The 27,381-nt window shown below is 41.7% G+C and overlaps 2 protein-coding genes and 1 long non-coding RNA gene across 5 annotated transcripts in view; 1 reads left to right on the top strand and 2 right to left on the bottom strand.

Annotated features, from left to right (window-relative positions):
* The window catches only part of grik5 (glutamate receptor, ionotropic, kainate 5), a 90,008-nt gene extending 76,285 nt beyond the window's left edge, over nt 1–13,723 (top strand). Inside the window, exons 16-20 of the mRNA XM_069657052.1 lie at nt 242–407; nt 1,440–1,665; nt 6,454–6,582; nt 8,329–8,495; nt 9,670–13,723. Coding sequence (XP_069513153.1) covers nt 242–407; nt 1,440–1,665; nt 6,454–6,582; nt 8,329–8,495; nt 9,670–10,299 — 1,318 coding nt within the window. The 3' untranslated portion in view covers nt 10,300–13,723. The remainder of the gene's footprint in view (nt 1–241; nt 408–1,439; nt 1,666–6,453; nt 6,583–8,328; nt 8,496–9,669) is intronic.
* Nucleotides 13,724–16,340: 2,617 nt separating this feature from the next.
* The window catches only part of LOC138584195 (uncharacterized), a gene marked incomplete at its 5' end in the record, with an annotated part of 29,677 nt that continues 18,636 nt past the window's right edge, over nt 16,341–27,381 (bottom strand). The window contains 9 exons of the mRNA XM_069656370.1: nt 16,341–19,684; nt 19,805–19,860; nt 19,973–20,007; nt 20,695–20,797; nt 20,936–21,274; nt 21,552–21,623; nt 23,574–23,665; nt 23,762–24,402; nt 24,678–24,688. Coding sequence (XP_069512471.1) covers nt 19,547–19,684; nt 19,805–19,860; nt 19,973–20,007; nt 20,695–20,797; nt 20,936–21,274; nt 21,552–21,623; nt 23,574–23,665; nt 23,762–24,402; nt 24,678–24,688 — 1,487 coding nt within the window. The remainder of the gene's footprint in view (nt 19,685–19,804; nt 19,861–19,972; nt 20,008–20,694; nt 20,798–20,935; nt 21,275–21,551; nt 21,624–23,573; nt 23,666–23,761; nt 24,403–24,677; nt 24,689–27,381) is intronic.
* LOC138584738 (uncharacterized) lies at nt 25,026–27,005 on the bottom strand. Of its 3 annotated transcripts, none has more exons than XR_011305460.1 (5): nt 26,799–27,005; nt 26,522–26,577; nt 25,645–25,983; nt 25,454–25,540; nt 25,026–25,352 (listed from the first exon to the last, which is right to left on the bottom strand). It is a non-coding gene; the product is annotated as an uncharacterized lncRNA (long non-coding RNA). The 3 variants fall into 3 exon arrangements; XR_011305459.1 differs by having other exon boundaries at nt 26,522–26,593; XR_011305458.1 differs by having other exon boundaries at nt 26,522–27,004.

Consider the following 27,381-nt stretch of genomic DNA (forward strand, 5'->3'; position numbering starts at 1 on the left):
GGGTGTGGGTGCCCTGTGATTTACTGCCCTGTGATTGACTGCTGATCAGTCCAGGGTGCAGCCTTGCCTTTTGCCCAATGACAGCTGGGATCGGCTCCAGCACCTCTGCGACCCTGAACAGGATAAGCGGTATAGATAGTGGATGGATGGATGGATCTAGAAATGCCGTGTTCTGTGACAAAAGCCCTTTCTAATACTTATCCTGTCCCCTTTTATCTTCCGTTTGTCTCTTCCCTCACAGGTGGGCTTTCACCCTGATCATCATCTCCTCCTACACGGCCAACCTGGCAGCCTTCCTGACTGTGCAGAGGATGGAGGTCCCCATCGAGTCTCCGGACGATTTGGCTGACCAGACCAACATTGAGTACGGCACCATCCACGGGGGCAGCACCATGACGTTTTTCATGGTACGACCCACACCGCGACACCGCGATATAGCCACAGTTTTTTGCCTTTGTGTGTGCTTGTATGATTTGGTTCAGTATTACCACGCCTGGAGTGAGGGACTGTCCTCATATGTTACTATATCTCTGAGTTTCTCTGTTGTTTTCTTTACGGCTGTTTGTGTTAAGTGGCTGACTGCCTGTGTTTGCTTATGAGAGCGCTTCTGGCATCTGTGTCGGCATCTGTGTTTGTCATAGAGCCTGTGTGTGTGTGTGTGTGTGTGTGTGTGTGTGTGTGTGTGTTTGTGTAGGTGTGTTTGCGCGAGGGAGCATGTGTAGGTGAGTGTATGAAAAAATAAGTATTTGTTTATTTGCGTGCATGCATGGGAAATGGCTACTTGCCAAACAGTGAGTGTGTGTGTGTGTGTTTTGTATCCATATTGAGGATATGAGATAGACCAGTTTATGTTTGCCTACATGAGCCACTTTCAATGCTACAGTACATTACCCCACTCAATGCCTAATCCACACACAGACTCACAGCATGCACATACAATACACACCCACATTATCGCACACAGACGCCGCCCTCTCCTCCCTCTTTCTTTCTTACAACATGTAATAATACTCTTTAAACTCTTAATCCTGTTTTGAAGCTTGCCATACTTTTGCTAAGTGCTGCACCACCTCCTGTGTGCTGACTTACCTCCATCTGTATGAAAGATGATGCATCAGCTACGCCATGAGCGAATAATCTGTTGCCTGGATTCACGTTGCTGTTCCCCCTCTGCTCTTTTCTCTCCTTTCTCCTGCTATTTGCCATTGATGTTTTACTCCCTTTGTCATTATTCACACTGGATTCTCTATTCTATGTGCACTTCCCTCGCCTGTGTATTGAAGATGCATCTGTCTTCCTGTTTTTTTTTTATATTCCCTCTTTCATTTTTATTGTACTCCATTTGATTCCTGCTTCAAAGACGGATGATAGGACCCTGAATACACAAGCATATGTAGTCAGTGTTAAACTCCCATTGTTGTGTTTCCATTCCTCTGCAGAACTCAAGATACCAGACCTACCAGCGGATGTGGAACTACATGAACTCCAAGCAGCCCAGCGTGTTTGTGAAGAGCACAGAGGAGGGCATCGCCCGCGTGGTCAACTCCAAGTACGCCTTCCTGATGGAGAGCACCATGAACGAGTACTACCGCGGCCTCAACTGTAACCTCACAAAGATCGGAGGCCTGCTGGACACCAAGGGCTACGGCATTGGCATGCCTCTGGGTAATTACTTATATGATTACACAGCTTAATTAAAGACATAATCTTGAAGATTTTCATGTAAATAAATGTCTGTTAAGTCACTATGTATCGCCTAATGAGGTAACACAATGGTAATTGAGCCTATGGCCCACTGATGAAAGCCTTTGCATTTGCAGTATTAGCGGCCCCCAGTTAGTGACGCGTTTTCCATCAGCCAGCAGTGGTTGGTCTGCCAGAGAGGGTAGGCGGAGCTAAGCGGCTGCTTTTCTGGCCTCTGCAAGTGTTGCAAGTAAACAGTAATCTACTATGGCTCAACAAACAAAGAAAAGATGGATGACTACAGATACAACTTCAAAAATAAGTGAAAATCCAAAGAAAAAGAAACAAACTCGACGCTCAGATGAAGGCAAACAGTCTAAAAAGGAAAGTGACCATCAGCGAGGAAAATCAGGAGTTACAACCGGAGCCAACCGTCACACATGCGACACTGTTTGGATATCTGGCAAGTGTGCTCCCGCAATTACTGTTTATCACCATAGGTGGCGCCAAAGAGAACGAAACTGAGATCTTCAAGATTATAATTATGCGGGGAGACGGTGTCCTGAATCATTTATTTACTCAATAACGAACTGCTCGCTGTACATTATCTCTTACATAACTTACATAATGAGTATAATACCTAACATTAAATGTTTTAATTAAAAACTAAACCTCATAAAGTTTTTGTAGCAACTGATAATGAAATAACTACAAGCTAATAACTTTGGAGATAATTACTGTGTAAAGCTACAATGTCCTAATTTGTTACTTTCCTTTTTACTGTATTAACTGAGAGAAACTCAGTATGTGATCACATCTAATGAGGTGCTTTAATTCATATTTGTTCCAATATCAGTTGCCTCTAAATCAACAGACAAAATACTGATTCAAAACATAAAAAGGAAAGGAGAAATTACGTCCTTGAAGTCTATAAATAGGTTCTGAGAACATCAATATTGATTTAGTCAGTGTCATTTTCAGGCAGAGCATTTCAAAGCCTACCAGCGCCTACAGCAAACACTCAATCACCTTTTGTCTTTGCGCCTTAACTGACACGCCTGCAGATCCGAGGCTATGATCGGCCTTGTCACGGGTTTAAAGGTCACAGAAGGTCACAAACATTCCTGTCATGTCTCTGATTTGACCTATAATTTATCAATAAACGCCTGAAGTCAGTTGGAAAAATAACAGCAAGCAACCAGTGCAGAGAAGCCACAAGGGAGGCTACAGTGACCCTTTGTATGATCTGTTACAAAACACTGCTGCTGTATTTTGCAGATTGTGAGTAAAGGCAACATATCACATACAACATACCAAAGGATAGATGTCTCTCCAAGTTCTTCTTATGTACAGCAATTACAGTAATTTATATAACATTCAATAGTTGGAAAGACATGAACATAGCAGCATCTTGATTATCACTCCAAAATTCTCAGCCTCTTGTGCTTTTGTACGGAAGCCCTTAGCGGACATGCATCCATACATTTTATTCACTCCATTTTCCCGTGATAACAAGTTTTTTTCGTCGTTTTCTCGAGATATTAACTTATTTTTCTCGTCATCGAGGGAAAACAAAGCTGCTTTTCCCATTATAACGGACTAATTTGTCCCATTATCTCGAGATCATAAAGTTCTCGTGATAACGGAATAATTTTCCGGCGATCTAGAAAACACAACAATCGGCTGGTCACTTTTGTGCTGCCTCACTATCTCGTGATACAGTCGAGATCTCGAGAAAACGACCTGAAATAACTCGTTATCACAGGAAAACGGAGTTAATATAATGTATTGATGCATGTCCGCTATGGGCTTCCGTACTTTTGACCCCTCCATAAGAAACATCTTTGTGCAGCTTTACAAAGGGTGCTTGTGTTTGAACTGTGAGCTGAAGAGTGATTTTTTTCTTTGGACTGCATTGCTTGAGAATACTTGTGGCAAAGAAAAATAATAATGTTCAAGGAAAAACAGACAATAAATGTCCAGTCCTGAACACCTGCCACCTCATGATGCTGTAACAGAGCTTTCTTACACATGTCTTTGCAGTAGTAGAGAACAATGATACAACAGAAGACAGTAGGGCTGGTATTGTTAAGGATTTCTCAATTCGATTTGATTCCGATTCACAAGGTCCTGTCTAGATCCGATTCGATATCGATTTGTTTAGGGGTATTTCAGTTACAGTATCAATGCACCTCTAACCTGGTGCATTATCAAAATCTTGAAGAATTGACCCCAAAGACGTTACATCATGTACTTTTTATTTAACATGACAAACACACAGCAGTCAACACAGTATTGACAATGTTATGAATCGGTCAGCTTATTGACTTTTTTCTAGTTTAAGATTTTCAGTCTGAACATCTGGCTCATGGTTTTGATTAAACCAACTGGGCTTCAACTTGCGCGAGATTTGGCCATGAGATCTCATAGGGTGAAGAACAAAACCGCACGAGACTAAGAGTTATGGGGAAAGGCATATTGTATAACAACATGCCGAAAATGCAGTCGCGGCCAAAGCCGACGCTAAGAGAGAGTAACATAAACGTCAGTGCGAAACTAACTTACATATTCATGGACGCACACACGATAAAAAGAGTCCGTCGACGATCACCGATGTCTCCGTAGTAGCTTGCAGTAAACAAGTCCGGGCATGTCTCCACACTGCTGTGTTTCGGGGAGATGCGCTGAGTCGTGCTGCGTTCAGGGGTGCTCAGAAACGTGATCAGACATGTTTCTACACATATTTTTAAAGATCAATCTCTGGATTTATTCATCGATATTGGGTCATTCAAATAAGAATCAATTCGAATCGGAAATTTCTTTTTTTTTTTTACCCAGCCCTAGAAGACAAGGAGTCCAAATTTAAGCACATGAACCTACACGACATGGACTTATTAAAGAGGCAGATGCAACACAATCACTAACAGCAGTTATTAAAACGTCATAAGTGATGTCACACTAATTTACTGTAATTAAAATGTAATGATGACATGTATAATTACAAACTGTGTTAAAATGCTGATCTTCAAGGACCTCCTCTGTAAACCTCATCAAAGACAAACTCATCTGACTGTCAGTGAGGCAGAAACACCTTCATGAGATCAATTATGCTAAACAGACACATGTAGTAGTACTGATTGGTGGGAGATTAGATCTGAGAAATGTCTTGTACGTGGTTGATTTATTTTTTATCTCAGGGATTAGAAAGTATTTCAACTGGAAGTAATGAACATCCAGTTAATTGCTTTTCCACACACGTCCGGCTCCTCTGAAGCTCCTTTTCAGCACGTAGAGGAGGTGTCACTGCATCACAGTGATCTTTGCTAACGAGGAGGAGGAGGGCGTGACCGAGGAGAGGGAGCAAAAAGTGAGATTTAACGGACCAAAGGTGTCGAGATATAAAACAGTTACTGTAAATCAGCATGAAGAGCAAACACAGACAGAGACGGACAAGACAGAGGACTAAAAGAGAAACATCTATCTGTTCAGACACACGGTTTTCCTTCTTGATATTTAGACTTTAGACATGCCAGTGTGATGAGATGATATACATATTCTTATTCATTTTAAAAACTTCATACTACTCACCCTGTGTTGAAGATTGGTGTTGAATCACCTGGCTCAGTACACTTAATGAATCCTAATCTAAAAACAAGCTGAGCTAATGTTAGCAACAGCTCGACTCGCAGCCTCTCCTGATGTCCTGTTGTCGCCCAAAAGCATTGGAGAACCCTTTATTTTAAACACGAAACTGCTTTATTCTTTTTTACCTGTTATCTTAATTTTACATTAAAAACTACTGTCTTTAAATATGTGATGAGGAAAACAGAAGTTGCTGAAATGTTGCTAGCTTTGAGATTTAACGTGTCACTCTCTGCTGTCGACACCTCAAGTCACTTCTTCTTTAAGGCACCCGTCATACTGTTGCTGCCGCATGGTGACACTTGCTTATTCAAATATCCAACAAACAGTTTTACAGCTCAGTCAGAGGGCAGTATACTCTTATTTAGGGGAACTTGTGCTGTACTTTTGAGATGGTTTGTCATGGTGGGAAGTGATCTATAGCGCCTCCCAGAGGCTAGCGGCTAGAACAGATGATGATCTAGTTGAGTCTTATCTGACACTATTTTCCAGGCCCTGATTGTTTTCAGGAAGTTCATTATCAATTTGAAATGAACAATCAAAGATGCAACCGCAACATTATTATCAAGAATGTGCTGGTTTAGCTCAGTTGGTAGAGCAGGCTGCAGTCTGATCGCAGGCTCGACTCCCGGTAATAATAATGTTTTAAAAAAAACATGGTTGCTTCATACAGTGTGTTTTCTTTCAGAAAGTAGTTCCAATAAAAACTGTTCACGTCGAGGTCTCCTGATATTCTTCTAACTACATAACTGCAGGGTGGCTGAGGGACTATATTTTCTTGCAGCATAGCCCTTTAAACCTTCCCACCCCGTTCTACTGTATCAAGTGCATAACTTGCTTTGTATGCTGCCTGACCAGCAGCTGTACCACTGGCTCTGTCTGGGTGTAATCTCACTCTTTATCTCTCACTAATCCTCTCTTTATTCTCACAGTAAGATCACTCGAAGCCATCTCGAGGCTGCTACAGTAAATCTCTCTCCGTGATGCTTTCTCCTTTTCTTTTATGTTTTCCTCATTTCATGTTTTTTCTTCCTCTTTGGAAATAACCCCTTTCTTGTTTGGGCTCTTTCCCTGCACCTCATTCATCCGCCACCACTTGCTCTTATCCTGCTTTCTGTCATTTGCCAGGGTCTCCGTTCAGAGATGAGATCACGCTGGCCATCCTCCAGCTGCAGGAGAATAACAGGCTGGAGATACTGAAGAGGAGGTGGTGGGAGGGAGGCCAATGTCCCAAAGAGGAGGACCACCGTGCCAAGGGTCAGTAGACCGCAGCTGTCTCCCTCCCTCTCTCTAATGTCTCCAGTAATAGTCTCCTCACTCCCAGCTACAGTCCAGCTAATGGCTAATGCCTAACCTAATGTCCTTGTGAAGGGTGCTTAGCACAATCTACTCTCCCAAATGTCTTCTGTTTGTCTCAGGTGGTGTTTAATGGGATTTTTATTAGAGCGAGTGTGCTGTTCACATGTGTGGTAAACGAGCATGTGTGTGTGTGACGACAAAGAGAATGAAAACTCTTCGGTATTTATTCCACTGCTGCCAAATGAAAATGTCTTTTTTAAAAGGGTTTAGGTAGATTTGGAAAAAATAAAGATTTCTCTTCTTACTTTTCAGCGTCATTGGGCTTCATCTGCACTGTGTATCTCAAGCGTTTCAGGGCCCTTTAATTCTAGCATTCACTCAGCCACTTTATCATGGGCCATTTAAATTTTTTAATCCAATTGAGAGAGCACTCCAGCAAGTTAGTATTGCACTTGCACCAAATCGAGATACTTACAAGAGGCACAGTTTTAAAATTAAAGGTCAAAAAGGAGCTGCAGAGGCTGAGATACAGATTTTATGTTACTTTGAGAAGTCAAGTTCCAAAAATACTCGACTAAACACTTAGACCCTCCCTAACAGGAAAGACCGATGTCATTTAAACTTCCTTTAAATCGTTTATTGATGGTCTGTTAAACGTTTTTTATCCCACTTTTCACTTTTCCAGCGAGAGATAGATGACACGATTGATACCACTCTTGTACAAAAAATATGAAGCTGCAGCAGATAGCTTCTTAGCTTAGCGTAGCATAAAGCCTTATAACAGGGAAACAACATGAGAAAAACAACTGCACCTCAGCACCTGTAAAGCGCACACCTCATGAGATGAAAGATGAAATATCTTGTTCTTTAATCTGTAGAAACATAGAGTGTAAGAACGACAAGTTGTAGTACCTTCCCTGGCTTCCTTGAGAGCTAATGAGGTGTATAGACTCTGATCTTGTTACCCTCAGACGGAGCCAGGCCAGCTGTTTTCTACAGTTTCCAGTCTTTATGCTAAGCTAAGAAACCATCTGCTGGGGAAAGCTACTTATAGAATATATATTTCAATTAGGAGAGACTTCATTATGAGTGAACAATTATTTATTTTACAAGTTTGGAAAGATGAGAAATGTGCAAAATCTTTGACAATTAGACCCCATCGTGATGTATTCATGTACTCGAAGGGGTAGTGAGGCCGACAGGATAGGATGCCCCCAGTAGAGTCTAGACACCGGTGGTGGCTGATGAGAATGAGTGGAGGTGACTGGGGTCGCAAACGGCAGACTGACGGCAGAAGAGAGGAGAGCAGATTAAAGATTTGTCAGAAGCAGGATGATTGGCCGACAGAAGTCGATGCTAAATCTGTTTTTTTTAGTACTTAAAATAGTAGACGCCCATAATCAGCTGATCACCACAGGAAGGACAGAGAGGGGGAGAGGGAGAGAGAGAGAGAACGTGACATGAATGAATGATGACTTAATGAATGAATGCGTCTGAACAAGTCTTCCTGCTTGATCTTCTCACATAAGTTCCTGCAAGACAGCAAACAACCAGCATTCCCAAAGTATTAAACTATTCCTTCAACTCAGCTGCTCCAGAGCCACAGAAAACTTCATACACATGTTTTCACATTGTGAAGTACATTTAAAAAAAGACATTAATGTGTTTTTAAAGTTTGTCTCCTGTGGCTGATTTCCCTCCCAGGTCTGGGCATGGAGAACATTGGGGGCATCTTTGTGGTGCTGATCTGTGGCCTCATCATTGCCGTGTTTGTGGCCATAATGGAGTTTGTGTGGTCGACACGCCGCTCGGCAGAGACCGATGAGGTATGCCCCCATACCTGCCCTCGCCGACCCCACAGACACACCCCAGTAGGTTCCCCTGGCATCCCGCCAACCCTTTTGATTATGATGTTTTGTGTGTGTGTGTGTGAGGGAGAGTGTGTAGACTTCTCAGCTTCTGCCTCCATTTGTTTGTGTTTGTTGGTGTTGTGTGTGCTGTAACATTTGAGGTTCGATATGTTATGTGCATGTGAGATGAGAGGAATGTTCAAGTATGCGGCACTGAACTGCTGTAGTGTCCGAGACGTAAACAACAGATATATTTGACTCTGCATGTCCTGCCTGTTTTGAAGTCAGTGTGCCCCTTTGGTGTTTAACAGCAAGTGTTTGTGAGCTAAACTTGATGGTACGGATAAGCAATATTGAGAAATGCCAATATTTGCTTGCATAAAGAAGTAGTGTGATCTTTTTCCCTGGCATTAAATGTCATGATGTATCTTCTTTTACATGCCTCACATGTACGCTGGTATTCTTCGTTTCCATTCTTGGATTACCTCTCACTCATCTCACTGTGCGTCTCCTTCTATCTCTCTCAAACACACACCTCCATCAGTGTCTGTTCTCCGATAATGAGTACTGTTTCTGTTTATGTGAGCACATGATTTTTTGTTATGATTTAATGAGAATGTTGTTCGTCCGTAGTTGACATGTTGATGCATTTTGTTCTAGTGTTGATGATGAAAAGATTTGTGTGTGTGTGCACAGCTGCTGTATGCGTGAGTGTGCCTCTGTGTACGTGCACCTGAGTTCGAAGGCCTGCCTGTTTGTTCATAGTGCATAGTGCCATAATGAAGTGCCCATGAACTAAACAACATTTTGGTGTTCAGTGTGTTTGGATTGTAATAACTCTCTCTGCTCCTTGGATATTCTCCCATCTCTATCCATCTCTACGTCCTGCCCCATCTCCTCCTCGTTCCTCTTTTCAAACCATCCCTCCATTTGTTGATCTCTGTGCCCTCGCTTCTCCTGCGACTTTTTGTTCACCATGCCTTACTGTGTCTGTTCTTTCTGCCTTGTTCCCGCCTTGTTCTTTTTTTTGTTTTGCCTTTTCTTTCAATTTCCTTGTTTATTCTCCGCTCTCTTATTTATGTACTGCCTTACCACCGTCTTGTTCTGCTGCCTGCCTACTTCGTGTCCTTGGCTCCCTTCCTTCCCTTGCCTCCTTCCCTTCCGTCTCTCCTCCCTCCTTGGTTTTCCCTTGTAGGTGTCTGTCTGTCGGGAAATGATCACAGAGTTTCGAAACGCCGTCTCCTGTAAGAAGAGCTCCCGGATGCGCCGCCGTCGGCCCCTCAGCAGCTCGGCAGCCCTGCGCCACCCCACACGTATAGCTCTGGGGGCCCCTCGGCCTCTGCGCCTGGTCCGGGAGATGCGCCTCAGCAATGGAAAGCTCTACAGCGGAGCTGGCCCGCTGACCGGTGGAGCTGGAGGAGGTGGGGCAGGAGGGACAGGCCCCACAGACCTGGGACCTGGGCCTCAGAGGATCCTGGATGATCCCCTAGGGGCCAACACCACCCCTCCTCCACCAGCCCCGACCCCTGTGATGCTGCCTGCCCGCAGCTGCACCCACGTGAGGATCTGCCAGGAGTGTCGGCGGATCCAGAACCTGAGGTCGGGCACCAGTTTAGGGTCGACCACAACGAGAATACCACCTTCATCAGCACCCCTGCCCAGGCTACCCCCTCCCCCGCCCCAATCCTCATCCAACACAGACAGTGAGGGCGGAGGGGGGCCCAGTCCAAGGCGGCTACACCACAGCCCCCCACCTCATACCTCCCGACCCATCCCACCTCCACAGAACAGCAACACCACAGACCTGCTGGGTGACCAGGACTGAGAGCCGTGGGGCGGGGTGAGTGGGCTGCAGGGCTGCAGGGATGAGGTGACTGAGGAACATTTGTGCTGCTGAGAGAAACACTGCTCAAAGAGATGGAGGGAGAAAAGTTAAACTCTGTGAGGTGAGCTAATAGAAAATGAGACGACCTTTAAGAGGAGAATAAACTGTTAACCTTTCTCCACGCCGGCTGTGAGACGGTCGCCAGTAAATCTGCTGAAATCGACTCAGAGGAACATTTCAGTTTGGACAAATCTGAGTGAAAATGCACACGACCAGATGACGGTTTCAGCTTGCCTCCTTTTTTCTCTCCGTACTCCTCTCTCACTTCACCTTTAGATTCGAGGGCGCGGGTTTTCTTCCACAGACACGCCCCCTGGAAGATAATTACCCCCTCTAGTAAAATGAAGCCTTGTTGGAGGACATACTGTATCCGTATGTGATTTAAAACTAAGCAACTAAAAGACTTCCAGAGAATTATTTCCTGTTGTTTTTTTCTTTTGTTGTCTTTTTCTTGTTTTGTTACCATTGTTCAAAGTGGGAATTTCAGAGTTAAATACAGACTATGTGTGACAATATGGTGGATTATAACTAAGAAACATGACGGCAGCAAATTGAGTTTTGTGTCCCTCCCTGTGCCCGCAGCTGCTTTTCGGATGGTGTCAGAGAAGGTGGATGAACAGAATGCAAAACAGTAGCAGAGGAAACTGTAGGTCTGCCTTTCTTTACACTGTGCGTGTATGTGTGCTTCCTGTAAGTCCGTCTGTAACTGCTCAAAGTGAGGACAACCATGCGCCCAGCAACAGCACCCGACTACAAATGTGAGATAATCAGACAGCCGCAAAAAAAAGAAGAGAGGAAAGAGAGAGACAGAGAGCAAGAGGCTTTGAAATGTGAAATTAATGTCCCTCGTTATCCTGGTAACGCTTGCCAAGCCTTTACTTCTTTTTCACCTCTGTTCACACAGCGTAGAAGAGATAGAGAGACCGGGCGAGGCAGAGGCAGAGACAGAGAGGCGAGATAGAAGAACAGAAAGAGAGGAGATAGAAAGAGGCAGAGAGTGAAAAGGACACTACTGAATCTGAATGAGAAATCCCTGACTGAACTACTTCCATTATTAGATCTGTCCTGATCTGTTAATTCTGGGCATCTTTTAAGGGGCTTGTTAAAGCGCCAGCAGGCTGTAGCTGCAGCCTCTTCTCTTCTCTCCGTTTAACACACAGACTTGGCCGTCCGCGGTGCAGACTCCTGCCAGAGTGATAGACTCAACACAGCCTTGTCAATACTGTCTCAAGCTTTTGATCGCCTAATTACTCCCCTCGGTGGCTGGGGACTCGTTCAGGAGGGGGGCTGAACACAGGGAAACATGCTGATAAATAGATTTAGAAGAAATGCGTGTTTTTCACTCTGACTGGGCAGCCAATCTGGTCGCTTTTAATTATGTTGTTAATGTTCGAGCCCTGCTGTTGTGTGAAACTGCAACTACAACAATCTAAATGCTACAGTATATTAGACACGGTGCTTTGAGGGAATTCACTGGTGGATTTGCATGTTGTAGCCCTTTTACTTACTGCTGCTGATAATTCAAAGCATACCACTCGACTTCCAACAAGTTGCACAAACCTGCTTTAGACAGCTGATCCACCATAAGGAACAGTAAAGGATCAGACTGGTGACTACAATAAATGCAGCGAAAAGACCAAAACAGGTGAATTTATCCCACCAATAAGCAGCCAGCGCCTCATGTAGCTGTGCCGTAAACCTCCATTATTTAAAACCACATTAGTTAGTCACTGATTTAAGTGTTTTTTGCTAAAAACAAATACAGTGCCAAGCTATTTTATAAACTTAAAGACAAACCACAAAAGACAGCTTATATTTGCGCTCATTATTTTAGAGTTACGGACCAAAGGGCTTGTGGCAAACGGACACATTGGTAGTTTTGGTCTTTTCATTGGATTTGTTGACTTCAAAAACCTGCCTGCCTTCTCCTTCAAGTCTTTACACCATCATTTCTTATCATCACTTATTTGTAAGCAGATCAATCGTCTTATTAATCTAAGTGGGACATTTAAGATCTAAAGTAACACAGGTCAGATCAGTTCTTTAGGTCTCACTGTTTGTATGCACTAATGTTTGACATATGTCAGGTGTCACATCAGGTTACTGCTGCATGATGTCATCAAACCTCCCCAGTGTTACTTTGATTTGCTGCAGCTTTGTCCCCTCTTAAGAAATCAACAGTCAGATATGTCCTGATACTTCAGCCAATCGTCCCGGCATTGTTTCTTTTTTTTGACTTGACATCATTATCAGTAGCTGCATTAGCATTTTCTGCACTGCAGGTCACTGACTCATCAGTGTCTCACTGTTCATTGAATCAGTTACCTAATCACTTCCCCAAAATATTCACAGTAGAGTGACTCACTACTCACAGACAAGGGGTGGTTAAACACACACCCTTTGCTGTAGTAACTGTACTGTACGCTGCTTTTGCCCCCCCAACAATCCTTGTCCATGAAAACCAAGAGTGTCCAAAAATAATTATTGCAGCAACAAGGACTTGACTTATTTCCAACAGTTACACAAAGTGTGTTAGAGCTAACATGCAAAACCACCAACTCAGCGCTTCCTACAATCCAGTAAAAGAAAACAGGGAATTGTTGTAGGGCAACATTGCAATGCTGTGAAACAGATTTGTTGACACCAGCGTGCTCCCGATAATGAATGATAACATTGTTTGCAAACATTATGCTGTTTCCCTGTATGATTGCTGTCAGCAGACGCAGGCCTAGATTAGGTTTGTTCAGAATCAAAGCAACAGGAGTCAACCACAAGTAGTACACAGTACAAACACAAGCTCATACACAGAAAGACACACAACAAATTAAATCCCCTTGTTGTCTAAAGGCTGTAGACCCCCTGGCTGTTCTGTTTTTGTCCTCAGAGTGATTTTCCATGTCTTCTTTTGTTTTATGTAACATGTAACACAGCTTTAAACCATCAGCTGAAAGCATTTAATAGCTGTAAAGCGTTATTGTGGAGAGGCAGGATGAAGCAAGGATATTGCGTGTGTGAATATCAAAGGGAAGGGAGGGTCACAAAACGGATGAGATGGGGTGTCCGAATGGTCACTCCACGAGACAACAACGTTTTTGTTTACTTTTACGTTCTTTTCTTTGGTATTTTTTCATATTTCTATACTAGTGCTAAATGGATTATTAAAACTGATGATGAATATTATGATTAAAATTGTTGTTATTATTCCTATTGAAGAGCAAGAGGTTCTATAGTGTAATTGTGGGTGAAGCGTGGGGGATGGGAGGTGCTGGGATGAAGGTGCAATGATGTTCTTCAGAAAGACTGCCCTGTTGTTCAAACCTATAGAGACACAGTCTTCTTTTGGAATAAAAATATTCAAACTGTCCCACGACGACATGGGTCTCTGCTTTTTGAGGAGGAGGTTTGCTGCATTTGTTCTCTTCATGTCTGACTTTGTGATTCTAGATATATAACAATACTATGAAGATGGACGACGCGTCTCCACCTCTTCTCGTTGTACAAAAATAAAGGCAAAAGGCTGCCCTCTTGCTCATTTGGAGCCACAAGCTGTGTCCCAATCCAGGGGCTGCAGCGTTCGAAGGCCTTCGAAGGCCTACGTAGGCCTACGGTCTACGAGCATCCTCCGTGGACCGCCTCCTTCGAAGGCTGCAGCCCCTGGATTGGGACACAGCTAGAGTCTCCACCTTACACATCGGCTGGTGGAGCCGCGGTATTGACGTCCCGCCCCTTCCGCTGACCAAAACACACATTTAACTTACCAACAAAACAGCAGAGATCCCTCAGGTCGGCGTATTTAACAGCAGAACAGCCTCTTGTGTTGGTCTGAAGCAGATATTTACAGATACGGAAACTTCAATGACTTGTTATTATTTTAGTTACGTCTCCTCTCGCCGATCCTCCTCTACTCTGCGAATCCTGATCAGATCGGCTGCAGGAGCTGGATTTGTCTACAGAGCTGTCAATCATAGCATCAAATGTGTAATTAAAACTAAACTTAAAAAAACAAACAATTATAATAACTATAATGGCAGAAACCATGTTTAAGAAAAAAATATTTGACATATATTTTAATTTTATGGTTTGACTCATGTCCTATCTGTTAACATGGAGGAGGCGGGCTTTATGACCTGTAATGCAGCCAGCCAGCCAGCAGGGGGCGTTCAAAAGGTTTTTTTTTTCACTTTTAGGGATCTGTCATGTCATCCATCTTTTTACACAGTCTATACAAAATATACATGTGGTTCCTTTAAGCTTTGCATGGGACTTTTAAAAGCATTTAATGCAGCCGATGACAAATGACAAAAACATCATGGTGGAGCAACAAAAACATTTCCCCCCCAAAAAAGTTGTTCTATTTGGTACAGGCCCTGTGGTGTGCGGTGAGTAATTTTTCAAGCAGCAACCTCCGGTGTTGAAAAATGAAGCCAATGCGGAAGTGCAAAAAACTGCAGTTCCTCGAGTGGCCACTTGAGGCTGGCTCCAGAAAACAAGAAATAACATTACAGCAGGTGGGAAAATGCCCATTTTTACAGCAGAAATAAACATGTTTACAGCCTGGTACAAAAAACTGTTTTTTTATAAATAGCTAATTTTATTGTTCAGGATAACTGTACGGGGGGTGAATTTTTTTATAACACACTTTTATAATTTATAATTATATTAAGCCTTAAATCATAGGGGCCGGATCACTTGATTGACAGGTGGATCCTGCTGGCTGTCTGCTAGACGTCAACACAGACACAGACACAGAGCTTAACTTCACCCGTTTGTGTTGTTGGAGACTTTTGGGGATTTTTTCATTCAAAGTTTGGACAAATAATCTCTCTCCGTGGGATTTATGGAACTTTATGGCCGTGCAAGAAGTCTGAGCTCCAGCTTTCCGGTGAGTTAAATGCTAGTGTTATTGTATTTAAATATTTTTAGCACTAAGTAGCAGGTATACTGTGCTCCCTTTAGCTGCTTGTTAGCCTGTGCAGTGTTTATTTATTTAATCGTCGGTCAGTAAATAGGAGTCAGGAGTTGTTGGCGTTTCCCCGGAGAGATTACAGCGGACCGTAGTGATGAAGAGACCGGTTCTTTTACGTTTCCCGTTACGTGTCGGCTCGCCGCTCTCTCACCGGGCGAGCGAGCAGCAAGTCCGCTACTTCTTTAGTCTGATAACTAAACACCTGCAGTCAGTCACCGACAGAATCTCCTCCTGGGAAAGTCAAACCAGCTCATTCATGATTTATACAGTCTATGGATAACAACCGTTAGCTACGCTGAGGAGCATGTAGCCTAGCTTCATTGCCGTAGCTGGCTGATTCATGCGGCCCGCCCATAGAGCTCAGCCATAGGCTGTAGCTCGGTCGCGCTCCGCCTCTTTGCCCGTCTCTAGATTAGCCGTCTCTGGCATTTCCAATACGGCGACCCCCAGCGGCGGCGCAATTCGGGCTTCCAAACGCTTCTTCACAAACCAATGGGTGACGTCACTGAGCCTACGTCCATTATTTATACAGTCTATGGTAATTTTTCTTGTTTCCCGGAAGTAAAAAAAAAACTTGATAATGTAATTAATATATACACATTTTTTGACATTGTTTGGACAGACATGGGCCTAAAGGTGACAATCAGCTTATAACAAGTGAGGAAAGAAATCTTTACATCTATTCTGATTTAATGGGCACATGACGTAAAAGCACCAAAGCAACAATGTAAAAATATTCCATTACGTCTGACGGTCCTGCGTTCAGACTTGTTGTTGAGTAAATCCAGAACAATTATCAGTTAAATTGATTTTACAGGAACAACATTAAACACTTGCTCTACAGGGGGAAAAGGGGCACACACTTCCTTCAAGCATCTGTCTGATCTGTTTACCGTGTTCAGTTACTCTCCAGTACAGATGAAAAAAAAGAGAACCACAGACTTGGTGAGATCTGTAAAATTTAATTTGTTATCGAGCAACAAAAGCCACAAACAAAAAGTGAGTTCTACAAATGTACAGACAATTAACACAAGTGTGTGCTCTGCATCATCTCTGTCTTCCTCCTTCACATCATGATGAGAAAACAAGCAAAAAGTGTCTGACACATCTCAGAAGCATTAAAATGATTGTGAAAACAAAAATCAGAAACTTTGATGAGAAAACCAATGAAACTGCACAATAAAAAAACGACTTTGTGGTCACATGTCCTGACAGAACACAGTGAAATTAAAATAACATTTCTTAAGCAATTCATGGAAATTTAGCATGAAATCACAGGGCAAATTAATAACAAAGAAACAAGCCTGTAAGAATATTTTACACCACAAAAATAAATATTTTGTTCTGACAGTGGGAGGGGAACAGACATCATCACGACCCCTGGACTCTAAAACCACCTGACAGAGGAGACCAGACAGGCCAGTTGTATTTCTTCATTTAAATCTCTCCTAAAAACACACACGTTTGTAACAACCTACTCTCCTATTGTTTTGGTGCGTTTTGTCTTTATGTTTTAACCTCATTTGTCACTGCATTGTTTAAATCATATGAATTATTTTATCTAAAAACTTAAAGATACAAATGTTATTATTAAAGATACGATTATTAACATATATTAAACAATCTGTTTCCAAGCCTGGAGTTGAGTAAAACTTTCCATTACTTAAATACTGCGCCGTAGATATGTGTTATATTTGCAGCCTGCTGCATCAAGAGTGTGTGAGGAATTAACGGACTGTTGTTTTTGAGCAAAAATTTACAACATTATAAATATTAAACAATCCGTTACCAAGCCTGAAGTTGATTAAGACTTCCCTTTACTTTAATACTGTTCTGTACAGGAAGTTTTCTGGTTTCTGTTTGATTTTTTCTTTTTTTGGAAGAATCGTCATATTGTTCTGTGGAAATTACTGTAGATGTACAACATTACAAATTGCTCTTCATGCTTAATATTTGCTTTTATTCAAAGACATTTTCCAAAGAAAATGCTAAAACAAGGGAAAGGGATTGTGTCCTGGCATTAGCAGCAGCTTTAGACCTGGAAATTGTACCCTCCAAAAAACGAGGTATTAGCTTGTCCTCAGCCATTGTTGTTGACCAAGTTGATATCGGAAGTCCCGCCCCTTTTGGATTTCGATTGGTCGGTGAGGAAGAAGTGACATTGACGAGCGCGGCGGTGTTCCGAAAGTTGAATTATTTTCACCGTAAGCTCAGCGATAAAAAACAGCTGACGCTGAGCGCTGAAAACGCTGAACTGCGCTGGTTTTGTGTGGAAAACACAGAACCACCGAAGTATAGGGAGTGATGGGCTGCAAGTTTTCAATGTGCACATCTACAGGGAGTCAACAAACTGACAGAAACACTTTACAGGAGCGATAGTCCTGCTGGGTTTCATCACTTTTTTCATTTCCTGTTTCATCGCTCCCCCTGTAGCACAGTGCCCTCATGTGGTCAAATAATGATACTGTTCAGAGAGTGAGTTCAAGTAAAGAGATTATACCTAAAATCCTATAAATTGTAAAGTCGTGACCTGAGATATTGCTACTATATCAGCATTTTAGAGAATCTCTACACTGTAAAATTAAGAAAAAAATAAACAAAGCTAAATCAAACAAAACAAAAGTTAGTGTCCAGGCTGAACATTTTAAGTTGACTGAATTTGAAAAGTTGAGATACATTTGTATCGATTCAGAACAAAAAACTATTTAAATCAAGTTGACATAAATTGTGTCGTACTGATATCCTTTCGTTTATTTAGCTTTTCATAGCAATTCAGTTGCTGATGAATTCTCTTGTTTTGTCATTCACAGTCAGTCACAGTTTCACAACTCTTCACGACGCTGTGAAGTGACAGCACTAACCACTGCATCATCACAAAGCCACTTCTTGTTATGTTAACTTAATTATATATTCATAGCATACATTCGACTATGTTCTGCATATCCTTTAGACTCACATTCTCAATTTCAATAGACTCATTTTTGCAAGTTGGAAAACTTCTCTTTAGTTGAGATGACAAACAAACTATTGAGCTGTCAGAACCTTTTAATTAACTTGTAATTAAACTGACAAATGAACTTTAAGTTACCATGACTAATGGGTTTTACAGTGTAAAAATTATCTTTATTGTAGCTCAGGATTTACCAGAGACCAATATGTTGCATTTTTTCTCTTTCATAGAGTTTCATGACATGCATAATGTGCTCTCTCCAAACAGCACGTCTCATCTTTCTTATCCACTTCCTGTCAGAATTCGACAGCGCAAAGGGAAAATAATAAAACCCCGGATAAAGCAAGGTCTTTGAAAACGTACAACTTTATTGTGCATCAATAGCCACTATCAATAAAGTTCTGTTCTTCCGGTCTGTTGCCATAACAATTTGATATACAAGCACCAAGACTGAAATATCTTAAATGCATTGCTTACATTAATTGCAATCAAAGTTCCGAGCTCTGACTTTGATATTAGACTAAATGCCAATAAAGCATAAAATTATTTACAAATGGAACGCCACAGTGACTAAAAGTGCTAATGCCTTTACACAACATAAAACAGTTTATAGTTTATCTATCATGTACAGAGCTGTCAGTTTCACACCCACAGCATGTGCCGCTGCTGCTGTAAACATCGACGGATGAAAAGACCCTTGGCACTGTGAGGTGCTGGTATGAAACATTGCGACACCTTTGCAAAACCATCTTGTCACCTTGTTACACGCTTAGACTGCAACATCTGCACACAGACGCAGAAATTAATGACAGCCAGAATACAGGGTTAAGGTAAAATACTACTTCAACCATTAACCGTGTCTGTGCAGAGGGAGCACACAGTATTGTGTCTTGGTTATTATTTAAAGCAGCTGCAAGTAAGTGCTAAAAAATATGCATGATCACAAAAGAAGAAGTAAGACATCTCCAGCCCTCCTCTCTGACTGATGAACCCTAAAAAGCCTCATATGCAAATAGCAATGTAGTTACGGTAAGCGGTAACTCTTAGTCACCTCACATCATGATGTTTCACTCAGTTGGATCACAATTAAACAGTCTACAAAGTTATTTTCAGTGTCCCTTTAAAAGTCCTTAAACACCTTTCAGCTCTTTTTCAACACCAGTGTTACATTAGGGGGTTTGACATTTTTATCTTCCTCCTATCATCATCATCAGAGGGCAATCAGCCTGAGCTCTTTAGGCCTTCAGCATCAACACAGCGAACATTTGATCTTACTCAGGGAGTCGGCGTGAAACCGCGACCTCGGAGTACGTGACATCTTCAGCGTGCGTGGCCCCTGTGTTTTTGTGATTGGATGAAGGTGCAGCGACCCTGGATGGTTTGCCCTTGACATCAGAGTAGACCACATCCTACAAGTGTGAGAGAGTGTCAGCTGAAACAAATATCTTTCTTAAAACAAAAAGGCATTCAAACTTAAAATGATTCAACTTAAATTAAGAGATGTACTTTCACACCAGCTCTGAGCTCACCTGCTCTCTAACGAGGACAGATGGCCTGCCCACATCTCTCACTGGACCGTCAGTATCTGAAAGACAGACAGGATTTATTCAAGGGAACTGAAACAAAAAGACAACAAAGACGTATTAATCAGGTGCTGTGTAGAAAGAGTGAAGAGGAACTTGTGCTTTTGTTCTCACCCACGAAGACTTGATGCCCGACCAAAGAACGCGGTCTGAGTAAAGAATGAAAATGCTGAGATTAGTTTTTCTGCACTTAATTATATGATTTGACTTTAGTCCTGTAACATTCCTGCAAACATTTTTGTATAAAAATCAAAAGAATTAGGACACAACTCGCTCAACTCGCAGGTAGACCTTAAGGACTGGGGGCTGAATCCACAGTGTAGTAATAATAAAAGAGAAGAAACTAGGACAGCACTAGTCCAATAAATAAAAGCAATAATATAATATAATATATATATAATATAATATATTATTACTAATATACTGTCTCACCAAAACATGCTGCAAAGAGAGCGGGTGCTTTCTTGACAGTAAGTGTATATTTAAAAGTTTAGGGTTAGGTATTTACATAAATACATTTAATTAAAGGGAGTGAATCTGTGGAACTTAAAATGCGTAGTACAATCTAGAAATTGAGAAGATTATAAAATAAACAAATTAAAACCATCTTACAGATAGATAGTTGTTTTTCTTTTCTCTAATTTTTCACCCATCAGTATGTGTCATACTGTCTTTATGTTGAACTGGGTATCGATCAGGATTTCTTGATTCGATATGGTGACAGAAGAAGTTACTGTTATGATGGTTGCAAAATGCTAATTTATTTCTAACATTTATTTATTGATTACAAGAGGCCTTAGACTCCGATACAAACACACACACTCGCACACACCTACCTTCTGATGAGCATGTGGTAAGCTATGGCCGCCATGATCCCCAGCAGCAGCAGAACACAAATCACTATAGCAGAGATCACCCCTGATGATAACTGCATCTGTTCTGGGAGCAGAAACATGCCTGTGATTAACTCTGTGTGTGTCTATTATAATATCATTAAGATTTTATGTAGTTTATGTTCATGTATCATTGCAGTATAAAGTGATTAGTTAAGTCATCACGTTAACTTTTTGTACTCACCTCGGACAACAAGGGTGGTGGTTCCTAACAGTGAACCTTTAGGAAAGGTTGTGAGTGTGCAGGTGTAGGACCCTGCATCTCTCTTTTCCACAGCTCTGATGATCAGAGACTGCTCTGAAACATTCACTCTGTCCTTTAGAAATGTATTAGGAACAGAAACTCCGTGTTGAGTATGTGAAACAATAATGCTGATTCTCTCTCTTTCTGGCTGCTGGAGCATCCACTGAACCTGAACAATTTTGTCTTCTGTTCCTTTGACGAGTCCACACGGCAGGGTGACATCACGGCCGACATATGCAGTCACTTCAGGTGAGACTTTGATTTGTCCTGCTTCAAAAACTGCCAAAAAAACCCAAGGTGGTGAAGGATGAATGTGCAGTGCCATTTATGTGGTTGCACTGTGTTTGATTGAACATAAGTTCCTCTAACAGACAAGCTGTGTGCTGGTTTAGCCCTGTCCTCTAACATGTGTTTGTAGAAAGTAAAAAAGGGGAAGTTTCAGGCTAAAATAAAATATATTTAAAAAATAATGTTAGCCAGCTACCACAAGTGTTCTAATATGTGCTCTATAATCAGCCTATAAACAAATCTAAAAAGTTATAAATGTTTGTCTTACCTGGCAGTAATGTGATGTAGATCACTGACAGCAGCATCACAGGTGATTTCATTGTGCTAATGAGTGGACACACTTTGAAACAGTTTACAAGGTTATGCCTACTGTGGGATATTACTGTTACAAAGTGAGCTACATGGAGTCAAAGTGGCATTGGTCATCATTGTAAATAAGCGTTTAAATCAGCTTTTAATCAGCTTTTAACAAGTGGAAAAGTTAAATATTTGGCACTTAATTAAATTAACGATATTTGATTGAGATCAACAATAAAGAAACTTACAGAGTAAAACAAACGCAGGTCCGAGCTGCTGCATTAGTCGTTAATCACCTGACCAGTACGCAGTGTTGCACACGAAAGAGAAGTCTCAAAAGCGACCGTGACATGTGGTAATAAAAAAAGGAGAAAAAACATTTGCAAAGAGGAACATCAGTGTGATCGAGGCCGCAGCTCTGCCAAACCAACCCCTCAAAGCTGACGGAGCTGATACAGTGCGTGTGAAAACACCTGTGTCAAATATATGCTTATTTAACTGTACAGAATGTAGGCGGGTTAAAACAAGTTACTCAAGAAGCAGAAGAGGAGCGCGACTGCGGCAGGAAGCATTTCTTCATCTTTCAGCTCGTTTATCAGAAATAAAAACTATATAAATGCAATAAGCAGGATTTCCTGTTGCTTTGCGCCACACATGCAAAGCATCCACCAGTAAAACAGCGACCTCATGTGGTCAAGTTTATGTTAACATGAAGGACCAAACTGCAAAGCTCTGCTGTTTGGCCCTTGACAACATAAAACAGCATTTTCTGCTTTAGTATTTCATTTTTGTAAGCTCTTTTTGAATATCTTATCAACTCAACAAGATCCTCTGATTCTGGTATTTCAACAATTACTGAAGTTAATAATAATAATAATAATAATACATTTTATTTGATGGCGCCTTTCAGGTCACCAAAGGTCACCTTACAGGAAATAAAAGCATACAATAGAACAACAAACATTATTAAAACCAGACCTAAAAACAAGTGTAAAACAAGTGTAGTGCATAGTGTCAAAGTGAATATGCCAGTTTGAACAGGTGGGTTTTGAGTTTGGATTTGAATGTTGTGATGGAGTTTGACTGTCTTATGTGTGGGTGGAGGGAGTTCCATAGTCTGGGTGCCGAGCAGCTGAAGACTCGGGCAGCCATGGTGCTGAAGCGTGATGTGTAATGGGCGGAGTCTGGAGATGTTTCGGAGGTGGAAGAAGGCAGTCCGGGTGATGTTTCGAATGTGAGGTGCAAATGAAAGGGTGCTGTCCAGAGTGACGCCGAGGCTCTTGACTTGGGGGGAGAAGTTAACTGCTTTTAGCTATAACCTTAGATCTGCCATTTTTGTTGACATGTTTAATTATCACCTGAACACCCATTCATTCAGGCAGACATTTAGTTAATGCAGAACGCTTACATTTTTTCCACTTCAGTTTTTACTGATGTTTTTTCTCTGCCTTTTAATTTTTATTCTATTTCTATGAACTTATTTCTTACAGTGTTTTGTTTTATTGCCTTTTAGTAAAGGCCTTGCTTTGTTTTGTGTATAAAAGGCGCTACAGCAATAAGAACAGTAAATATTGTTATTATTATAGTATTATTCTAAATAATACAATGTTGTATTTCATGTTCTGTTTTGATATCAAACTGCATATGAACGGTGATAAATAGAAACATAAAACACCCAACAACATATAGTCCTCTTGTATATAAATAGGCATCTATGATTATCATTCACATGTTCTGTCACTGAGTTTGAGAACTGTTGTTCAAACATTCAGTTCATTCTGGTTAAAACACTCAATGGATAGATTTGACCGTGTTGTTCAAGGACACACAAATGCAGGGAGCTGTTGCAACACTGAGTTCATATTTTACCACCACGTGTGTTCAGTCTGTAAGTCAAAGCTCTCCAGAGACCATTGTGCAGACCTTCTACAGGAAGCTAGTCTTCAAAAGATGTATAATTCTCTCCACCAATCAGAGTCCCCGCTGAATCAGCCCCAGGTGCTGATCAGGGTGATCAGGTCAGGCATGCAGAGCTTCGCCTCCTTCAGTTGGTCCGAGCTTGTTGTCTGCATGTAAATGACTGGTCTACAGGGTGAGACAGGAATAACAACTGAAACAGACACAGCTCTGAATCCTAAGCTGCATCCTGAGCTGTCCTAAGATGGAACCTGAGATGCATACTGAGCGGCATCTGGAGCTGTGAGGTGCTCCCTAAGCTGCACTCTGAGCTGCACTCCTAGCTGCCTCCTGAGATGCATTCTAAGCTGCGTCCCGAGCTTTGAGCTGCGTCCTGAGCTGTGTCCTGAGCTGCATCCAGAGCTGCGTCCTGAGCTGCATCCTGAGCTGCATCCCGAGCTTTGAGCTGCGTCCTGAGCTGTGTCCTGAGCTGCATCCAGAGCTGCGTCCTGAGCTGCATCCTGAGCTGCATTCTGAGCTTTGAGCTGCATCCTGAGCTGCATCCCGAGCTGCATCCCGAGCTGCATCCTGAGTTGCATCCCGAGCTTTGAGCTGCGTCCTGAGCTGCATCCTGAGCTGCATTCTGAGCTTTGAGCTGCATCCTGAGCTGCATCCCGAGCTGCATCCCAAGCTGCATCCTGAGTTGCATCCCGAGCTGCATCCTGAGCTGCATCCTGAGTTGCATTCTGAGCTTTGAGCTGCATCCTGAGCTGCATCCCGAGCTGCATCCCGAGCTGCATCCTGAGTTGCATCCCGAGCTGCATCCTGAGTTGCATCCCGAGCTGCATCCTGAGCTGCGTCCTGAGTTGCATCCTGAGCTGTGAGCTGCATCCTGAGCTGCATCCCGAGCTGCATCCCGAGCGGCCCTATTTATCTGCACAACTCTAAAGCAGTTTACTGACACAAACTTATATCAAACTACTTTAAGAATTTCTTGGCTCGTCTGATGGTTTTCCAGAGAAGCAGCAAAGAAACAGCTGAGGTGAACTCTTAACAGGAATAGACACTGTGATGTAATATGTTCATGGCTCTAAAGAGCTACAAAAAAAACTGGCTCAGACTTCAGACCACAAAGTTTGAAACTGGGAAGTCACAAAGCAGACGTTTGTCGACCAGAAGAGGAATTCAAGTCTAGTTTTACAAAACTGTTTCCTGAAAAAAGGAGAAAAAAAGACTCACACATGACCAAATATTTCTGTTAGATCAGACGTAAACGAATAAGAAGAGGAATATTCAAGAAACCTTAAGCAAATGCACACAGTGTTTGTGGTTTATACATAGGATAGGATTTAAAAAACTCAAATCAGAAGACTTTTTATGATCTGGTTGTTAAACAAAGGCGATCAGCTGCTCTGAAGAAAAGCCCTTCAGTCACATCTACAATGAGAGAACACGTTTCTTTTGCCATGAGCCTCTTTGTCCTTTGATTTCAAACAGGTGATAGCTTCTGCAGGATGAGCGACTGGAAAAGACAATAATGGTGATGCAATTTGTGTGGAAGCGCAGATGTTTATTTACACTGTTACATGCAAACATGACGCACAGGAAGTGTAAAAATTATCCCAGCTGTTACTGATTGAACAATAAAATAAAAATGCTCTTATTAAAGTAATAGCGGCATAACATTTACTATATCTTCTTTAAAACAATTTACATTTCTAAAAGTCTATGTCATTATGAAGTATGTCAGATGATTTTTGTCTAAGTGTGGTCAGGCTGTAGGATCACAGTCCCTTGGGTCACAGTGATATTTAACATAAAGCACATTCTTGTTGGTCCACAGTCAAATTCAAATTTCAGCAGGGATGAAAAAAACCTGGAAAAAAATAAAAAGTGATGTCAATAAAAATCACTGCAGAGAGAAAGGGAGATAAATAAAAACAGTATGGCAGATTAAATATAGATTATAACTGTTACCTGCCACTTCCTGTTACATTAACCCTGTCAGAGTCAGCAGAGAGATCAGCAGCACTGAAAACGACCAGCAGGGGGCAGCGCAGGATGCTAGAAGTTATGAAAAAAACAATTAATAACCCTTGCAATGCAACATGGCTTTAGAATATAGTTTAATTTACATGACATTGAAAATTGACAATAAATGGATGCACCTCGGACAACAAGGGTGGTGTTTCCTTCCAATAAACCTTTAGGAAAGGTTGTGAGTGTGCAGGTGTACGACCCTGCATCTCTCTTTTCCACAGCTCTGATGATCAGAGACTGCTCTGAAACATTCACTCTGTCCTTTAGAAATGTATTAGGAACAAAATCTCCGTGTTGAGTATGTGAAACAATAATGCTGATTCTCTCTCTTTCTGGCTGCTGGACCAACCACTGAACCTGAGAAATCCTTTCCTCTGTTCCTTTGACGAGTCCACACGGCAGGGTGACATCACGGCCGATATATGCAGTCACTTCAGGTGAGACTTTGATTTGTCCTGCTTCAAAAACTGCCACAAAAAAAAACCCAAAACAAGGTGATAACGGATAGATGTTCAGTCTGATTTAAATGTGGTTGCACAGTGTTTGACTTTTCACATCCGTACAGTTTGTTTGAATTACACCTGTTGTAAATATTTTGCATTATACATATTGTTTTTTATATCTTTTACTTATTTTTATCTTTTACTTATTTTTATTCTAGTTCTGTGTACATTTTTCTGCTTGTTCTGATTACTTAAAGTATCTTTGCTCAGACACAGTACAGAATGACAATGACAGCATGCAACAAACAAACTTTACATCAAAGACATCCCTCTGTTAGAGGAAATACATACGAATTTCCTCTAACAGGGAAGCTGTGTGCTGGTTTAGCCCTGTCCTCTAAAATGTGTTAAAAGGGGAAGTTTCAGTCTGAAATAAAATCATTATATATTATATTAAATTAATGTTAGCCAGCTACCACATGTGTTCTAATAGTCTGTATATATCTGCTCTGTAATCAGCCTTTGATAAACAAATCTAAATAGTTATGAATGTTTGTCTTACCTGGCAATAATGTGACGTAGATCACCGTCAGCAGCATCACAGGTGATTTCATTGTGCTAATGAGTGGACACACTTTGAAACAGTTTACAAGGTTATGCCTACTGTGGGATATTACTGTTACAAAGTGAGCTACATGGAGTCAAATTGGCATTGGTCATCATTGTAAATAAGCGTTTAAATCAGCTTTTAATCAGCTTTTAACAAGTGGAAAAGTTAAATATTTGGCACTTAATTAAATTAACGATATTTGATTGAGATCAACAATAAAGAAACTTACAGAGTAAAACAGACGCAGGTCCGAGCTGCTGCATCAGTCGAAAACACCTGACCAGTACGCAGTGTTGCACACGACAGAGAAGTCTCAAAAGCGACCGTGACATGTGGTAATAAAAAAAGGAGAAAAAACATTTGCAAAGAGGAACATCAGTGTGATCGAGGCTGCAGCTCTGCCAAACCAACCCCTCAAAGCTGACGGAGCTGATACAGTGCGTGTGAAAACACCTGCGTCATGCTTATTTAACTGTACAGAATGTAGGCGGGTTAAAACACGTTACTCAAGAAGCAGAAGAGGAGCGCGACTGCGGCAGGAAGCATTTCTTCATCTTTCAGCTCGTTTATCAGAAATAAAAACTATATAAATGCAATAAGCAGGATTTCCTGTTGCTCTGCGCCACACATGCAAAGCATCCACCAGTAAAACAGCGACCTCATGTGGTCAAGTTTATGTTAACATGAAGGACCAAACTGGAAAGCTCTGCTGTTTGGCCCTTGACAACATAAAACTGACAATCTGGAGGACTTCAGTTTCATTCACTTAGGCGCGACCTAATGGCGATACACGGTAAATATAGGTTTCCTCA

This window comes from Semicossyphus pulcher, unplaced genomic scaffold, assembly GCF_022749685.1.
Source record: "Semicossyphus pulcher isolate SPU_LCO1_2020_fin unplaced genomic scaffold, fSemPul1.0.p SCAF_9, whole genome shotgun sequence".
Lineage (NCBI taxonomy): Eukaryota > Metazoa > Chordata > Actinopteri > Labriformes > Labridae > Semicossyphus > Semicossyphus pulcher.